The 7,500-nt window shown below is 46.5% G+C and overlaps 1 protein-coding gene across 1 annotated transcript in view; it reads right to left on the bottom strand.

The window, feature by feature from the left end:
* Positions 1-7,500, bottom strand: part of LOC308380066 (neural-cadherin) — a gene marked incomplete at its 3' end in the record, with an annotated part of 138,550 nt that overhangs the window by 19,832 nt on the left and 111,218 nt on the right. The window contains 4 exon segments of the mRNA XM_080857347.1: positions 1,360-1,453; positions 2,165-2,645; positions 2,648-3,784; positions 7,031-7,314. Of these exon segments, the coding sequence (XP_080713473.1) occupies positions 1,360-1,453; positions 2,165-2,645; positions 2,648-3,784; positions 7,031-7,314 (1,996 nt within the window).

Below are 7,500 nucleotides of genomic sequence, written 5' to 3'. Positions count from 1 at the left end.
GCATTGGGGAGCTTAAGATGGTATTGGAATGGGGTTCGTAAGGTTGTAATGACTTTGCATAATTTATGAAGGGCATACTTTTAATGAATTAATGGATTCAGCAGTCAGATGAGACAGGAAAGCCCTGGGCTCAAAGGTGCCTGGCCTCTCAATGAGCAAAACAGAGGAGCAGAGCAGGGAAGTGGCACTTCTCTGTCTGAGCCGTGATGCTTAAATTAAAGTTGGCCAGTGCTGTAATATAACAGTTCTATTGGAACTTAGGCTGGAGCCATTGTACTCATCTAGAGCCCTCCCCCAACACACACACACTCTCTCTCTCTTTCAAACACACACTAACACACACACACACACACACACACACACACACACACACACACACAATCCCGCCAGAACCTCCCCTGCAAGCACACCAAGGTCAGTGAACCTGCATTGGCCCGCGCTCAAATTAGATTTTAAAAGGCGCAATCATGTTCACATAACAGGAATCGAGTTCTGCTCCGCCAGTGACCTTCAGCTTCCCTGCCAAATTAGGTAATTAACTGTCCAGTAAGCAAATAAAACACTGGGCCTCAATCGAAGGTACAACACAGGCCAGTGCCAAGCTCTTGTCAAACTAGCCGCTGCTAAAGCGCTAATATATTAATACAGTAATTATCCAAATTAACAAGGGCAAAGGCAGTACGTGGCACTCAGCGGTGCGGCTCAAAACAAACAGCAGCTTTGGATGGAAATTACTGTAAAGTGGCTGATGGAGAAGTGTGAAGCTAGTTGGGTGTGTTAGCCACGCATAATGTGTGTTTTTGTTCTGCTATCCCTTCCACTTTTTTTTCTTACTGTCTTTCTTCACCCCTCCCCCCCTCTCTGTGGCTTCTTTTAAGAAGGTATCATGTTTGTCATTGTCTGGCACTGGAGCTGTAGTTCTTCCGAACCAGATTACTGGCTGTTCATTACAACAAGCCCAGGGGCGAACACGAGTCTTGCTATCAAATGCAAGAGACGCAGGTTGATTTTTTTTTTTCTCGCCTTGGAGTAAATTCTGGATACAACTCCTTATGAAGTATTAATAACTTGGCTCCAAAAGACATGACAGCATCCCATTATACATTCTTTATCATTTACTTTCTCTTTTTTAATCCCTTGCTCTATCACTGCTTTGCCACCTTGTCAAAACTCCTGTTTTCTCTCTTCCCTCTCTCCATCTCAGGACCAATCTCTCTTCTCCTCCTCTCCACTCCACTCTCTTCTCCCCCCCCCACTCTCTTTCTAGTTAAATGGCAGATGGCTTGGCAGCCCCCCCCCCCCCACCCTCCCACCCTTTGGAAAAGACTCTCCCTTCAATAAAAAAGGAGATGAAAGTACCTGGGGGGTTTGCCTTCAAACTGGTACACCTTTTCACTCCAGTCGTCAAGGTCAGGGGATTGAACTTGTCCAAGTACAGTGGTGGGGAGTGAACCTGGGGAACATACAAAATAAGGTTAGAGAGACACACACACAGCCCTGACATTGCCTGAGGCTATGTAAGGGAGCATACAGATATGGAAATGGGGCTATGAGTGAGACGTGTGTGTGTGTGTGTGTGTGTGTGTGTGTGTGTGTGTGTGTGTGTGTGTGTGTGTCTGTGTGTGTGTGTGTGGGGGGGGGTGTGTGTGTGTGTGTGTGTGTGTGTGTGTGTGAATGTGTGTGTGTTTGGTGGGGAGCAACTCCCTTTGAGATAAGGAGAACATGTGGCCATGGCTAAACAGCTCAGTAGGGGGCGCTAAGCAGTTAGCATGTTAACACTCCTGTTTCTCTCTTCTTCTCTCTACCTTATCCTGTTAAGCATGAAATCAAAAGCGTGAGAAAAAAAACATGCCCCTTTTGAGGTACCTAGAATCTGGGACATAACTTAAGTAAATTGTCTGCTTCATGCTACATTTGAGCTACATGATGATCTCTTATTAGAGGTTTAATGCCTCTCCATTCACAAAAGAAAAAATAACTAACCTGCTAGCACTCACTTTAATGCTAAAAATATCACGACTCAAAACCGTTCTTTGTCCTGTGAATAGTATACAAGGTGACAGATGGCATAGATGCTAAGTAAATAAATGATGATGAGTGGTGGTGCGATATGTAGTCTCACTATGAGGAGGACGTTTCCTCTGCGTTTCCTCAGAACACGTACCCTCATAGCTGTACACAATGAATTCAGTGTGGCCCGGCCTGTGTGGGTGATCGTTCCTGTCGCCGATGACAACAGTCAGAGTGGAGGTGGAGCTCATTGGTGGAGAGCCGCTGTCAATCATGAGGATGGGGAGGAGGTACTGCTTCTGCTGCTCCCGATCGAAGGTGCGCAGGGCGGTGACCAGGGCGCTGCCATTCCGCAGGTCAGTGAGGTTGAAACTGGTGGCGTCCTCGGTGAGCATGAGCAGCCGGATGGAGAAGGGCCTGCCATTGGGGGAGGAGTCGCGATCGACGGCGTGGAGGAGAAGCGACGTTTCGTTCATGTGCACAGGCTGAGGGGTGGCTGAGTTTTCCCAAATCACAGGCCGGTACGGCGATTCAAACTCTGGGCCGTTGTCGTTGATGTCCTGCACCGTTACCATAACAATGGCGGTCCCGGTGAGGGCAGGTTTGCCCATATCAGTGGCAAGGATCATAAGTCGATATGCTGGGAAACCTTTTCACGGTCGAGGGAGTCTGCTACTACGACCCATCCACTCTTATCCACCACAAACTGCTGGTAGGGGTCAGACTCTGGGGCGATGCCGTATGAGAACTTCCCGTTTTGGCCTGAATCCAGATCCAGGGCAGTCACCTGGGCCACGATGGTTCCAGCTGGAACGTCTTCGAACATGGAGCCGGCGTCGTAGAACTGTGGGAAGAAGACAGGCGCGTGATCATTGGAGTCTTCTACCTGGATGACGCAGTGAGCCAGGCTGTAGAAGTCAGCGTCCTCCACTTTGAGCGTGAGGTTGAAGGCCCGCTCGTGAGGCTTCTCGAAGTCGATCTTCTTCTGCAGGCGCAGAATGCCGCGCCTGTTGGCCTTGTCTGTCTCCACGAAGAACTTCCTCTCCTCGTCGCCACTGATGATGCTGAAGGTCACCGCTGCATTCTCACCCTCGTCCCCGTCAGTTGCTGCCACAACTAGCACCTCACTGTTCACCTCGAGTTCCTCCGGGATGGATGCCACATAGAGCTGCTGTGTGAACGCCGGTGCATGATCATTCACATCCGAGACCAGGATGGTGGCCGTGCCTGTTCCTGAGAGACCACCTCCATCCACAGCTTCCACCACCACCAGGTAGCGATCCTCCACCTCTCGGTCCAGGGATCGCAGCACGGTGTAGATGGTGCCCGTGGAAGGGTTGATGGAGAACAGGTTGAGATTGATTTCGTTGCGGACATTCTGGACGATGCGGTAGGTCAGCACGGCATTCTTCCCCACCTTTGGGTCGTCCAAGTCGGTGGCACGCATCTCCATGATGGAGGTATCTGCGGGTGAGTTCTCGGGCACGCTTCCGACAAAACACACATCTGCCGAGCACAGGAAGGCAGGGGCGTTATCGTTGATGTCGCGCACCTCCAGGAGAACATCCGCAAAACCTGTTAGCCCTGCTCCGTTCTCATCAGTGGCCAGGACCAGGAAGCGCCACGCAGACCGCTCCTCCCGGTCCAGCCGCTTCTGCACGTAGATCCGACCCGTTAGCTCCTCAATGGTGAACTCACTACCAGCACCCTGCCCGTGCAAGGAGTAACGCAGGGCACTCTGGTCAGCCTCCTGATCTGGATCAGTGGCTGAAACCTAATTAAAGAAAGACAAACACAGGCATTACAAAAATTTGAAAACAATGCCAATCATGAATCTTTCCCTTGCTGAATTAATGACTTGCTTTAGCGAGTAGCCTGGTCTGCCTGACAGAGGCAGAAGCGCTTTGAAGGACAACATGCACTGGTGGATTAGACACATCCGTCACAGAACACGGGAGACAATTAAAAGTTAATAGACAAAGAAGAATTCCACAATTTTCTCCCGTCTCCCCACTCACTGGAAGTGTTGTTTACAAAAGCCTTTGAAGTTTGTCTTTTTTTCTCCCTCTCCCTCTCTCTTGACAACACGACGTAGCGATATTGAGAATCTAGAGACGGACGACAGCCGAGGCCAGGTGTGTCACAATAGTCATTTAAATGCCCCCCCCCCTCCCCTCTTCCTTCTTCCACTCTAAAACTCGGAGCGCATTAATAAACATAACAAAACACTTCAAGGGAGCCTGCCACAAACCCGAAACACTTTCATGCATTAGGTGCCCGGCGCACATCAAATCAATTCCACTCGGAGGCGACAGCTGTATGCAAAAGCCTCCTTCACGCTTGCACACGACTGCTGAGTCTCTCCGGAACATTCTGCCCAGGTAACATTTCACACTCTACGACAGGAGACAAACCCTTTGTTTGGTTATACACTTAGTCAATTAAACAAATACTGTTTACAATCCCCCGAAAGCATATATACGCTGACCAGGACAGACTTGTTGGATGCTGACATGCTCTCCTTAGTGTTGTGACCTCTGTTATGTCTAGCTGCACAGCACCAAAACTTATTTTGCTGGATGTGTAGCTAGACTTTTTGCAGGTGCTTATATGCAGAGGTTAAATTGGGCCCGGGGCTGTCCGGGGCGGAGCCCCGGCACATAAGCGGCCGGGTCTTGCGCTGATTTTATAACAGGCAAGGGGAATTGACACGACGGGAAGCGAACTCTAGGCCTAATAAACATATGCGTAGCAGTCGCGCGTCGGAAAATTGCCAGCTTCACTTTGAAAATCAGTTGTCACTCAGCTATTAACACAGACCAAAGCCTTTCAAACGTAGTAACCTACTAACAAATACTTTCCATTTCCCACCACTTGTTTGTTATGTCATCCATTCATATGGATGTGAATCAATCAATACTAATACAACTTTAACGGTGATGTGTTTTTAGTTTAATTTGGCAATTTATTTACTGCATAATCCACGAAAGATTTGTGAAATTTGATGACAATCAAGTGACAGATGGATTAGCAGGTGCCCGTTCGTAACTTAAGCAATAAGCCCCAAGAGGCTGTGCTTTGCGCTGATTTTATAACAGGCAAAGGGAGTTGACACGACGGGAAGCGAACTCTAATAAACATATGCGTAGCAGTCGTGCGTCGGAAAATTGCCAGCTTCACTTTGAAAATCAGCTGTCACTCAGCTATTAACACAGATCAAAGCCTTTCAAACTTGGTGATAATATTCACAACTAATTTGTCCTTCATTCTACCAAATACCGCGAAAGTTAATTTCAGAGGAAATGTCTTCCTAATGGCGGTCGAAACACTCAGCGAAATAAAAGAGCTAAATCCTAGGAAACCTGGATTTCAAATTCAGCTTGATACTGGTATCTTCTTCTGATTAATGGCAGGTCATAAATGGCAAGCCATTTTAACATTTAAAGGCTGTGCTCGAATATCCGAAATTGCCATTGTAGATATCAACAATGTCATTCTGACTAGTCGTAATTATATTTCGGATAGTCGTAATAGTCATTGGAGATATCTGTAATTCCATTTCGCCTAGTCAAAATGATAGTTATAGATATCTGCAATTCTTTTTTGACTAGGCCAAACTGATTTACAGATATCTGCAATGACGCCATTGAAAACGACATTCAACTCGTCACATATCTAAAATAACAATTACGGATATCTGTAATTCAGTTTTGACTAGGCAGAATGAAAGTTAAAGATATCACAAACGTCATTTTGAATAGTGTAAAATATCCTCCTTGACTTAGTAAAACGTCGATTGAAAACTTGATGGTCGTTGTCCATTTGAACCAGGCACAGGTGCAACTAATCACTCACTTAGCGAAAAACTAAAGTGGTTGGCTGAAGCGAAATCGTGGAGGTGCTCCCGCCTAATGTGGGGGGAGGGGGGTTGGTGTGTGCATGGGTCATTTGCATACAGATACTGTAAAGTCATTTCGCCTAGTCAAAACTTTAATTCTGGATACCTGTAATTTCTCTACTAGGCAGAATGAACATTACAGATATCTCCAATTTGAGATATCTCTAATCAAAAATCATTTCCAGATATCTATAACTTCATAATGGATATCTACAATTACATATCGACTATCCATAACTCCAGTATGAGATATCTCAAACGCCATTTTGACTAGTCATAATTCCAGTTACAGATATCTGCAATTTAATTTCGCCTAGTCAAAACTCTATTAAGGATATCCGAAAAGGAAGATATAGATATCTTGAATTAGTAGGATTTGAAGATATCTTGAACTGACATTTTGACTAGGCGAAATTAAATTGCAGATATCTCAAATTGTAATTAAAGATATCTGCAATTCAGTTGCAGATATCTGCAATCTATGTTGTGGATATCCGAAATAGAATTGCGGATGTCCAAAATTACGTCACCCATAGAAATGAATGGCAAAAGTGACGTCATTTGCCCTATACAGAATTCTTTATGGATATCTGAAATGACAATTATGGATAGGAGGAATGTAGTTGCGGATATCTGAATTGCTAATTTTGACTAGGCAAAATCGAATTACAGATATCTGCAACACATATCCAGCCTGGCTATTAAATGTTAAAATGGCTTGCCATAGGTCATATGTCACTTGATACGGGTATAATTGGGAAACGGTGAGTTGAACTGAAGACTGTACCATTTCAGGGAAGGAGACGGGGGGGGGGGGGGGGGGGGGTAACTAATTTATATAATTTCTTTAATGTACTAATATAACGACTATCATGGATTTTTTTTTAGCAACCTTAATTTTGGCTCTGCGTACTCTGCGTATGGGGAGCGGCGGCCCCTCTGGATCAGAGCCCCCCCACATAAAAAATCCCAATTTAACCCCTGCTTATATGGGCATACATATCAACTGAAGTTGTAGTGAATAAGTGACCTTACTGGGGTTCCGCTTCAGGGACGCATGTTTCTCACAATGATTAAAACCTACTGGAGAACTCTCCTCTCCTCTCTGGTCTCTCTCCTCACCTGCAGTGCAAGAATGGGCAGGTTGGTGAGCTCCTCTGTGATGCTGGCGTAATACTCTGTGTGGTCGAACATGGGCACCTCGTCGTTCTGGTTGATGACGTTCACCACCACGGTGGTCTGGTTCTCCCACTTGCCGTCGGAGGCAACCAGCCGCAGCTCGTAGCGCTGCACACGCTCGTAGTCCAGCTTCTGGGCAATGTAGAGAGTGCCTACCTCAGGCTCCACGTCGAACGTGCCCATGGTGTTGCCCGCCGTCAGCTGGTAGCGTAGCTTAGCATTGGCACCTAGCGATGAAGAGAGAAGAAGAGATGGTTTGTCAATGCTAGAGAACTCACACAGTTGAAAAAGCAAAGGAAATAAAAGCGGAAAGAGGAACACACAGATATACTCAAGTGTGTCTTACTGGAAGCTTGTAGAGTTGTGGTTGTGTGAACAATCAGCACAGACTGTGTGGACAATGGGAACACTGT

The sequence above is a fragment of the Sprattus sprattus genome, assembly GCF_963457725.1.
Source record: "Sprattus sprattus genome assembly, chromosome: 19".
Lineage (NCBI taxonomy): Eukaryota > Metazoa > Chordata > Actinopteri > Clupeiformes > Clupeidae > Sprattus > Sprattus sprattus.
The sequence above is the reverse complement of the archived record's forward strand: the minus strand, read 5'-3'. Positions and strand labels throughout refer to the sequence as shown.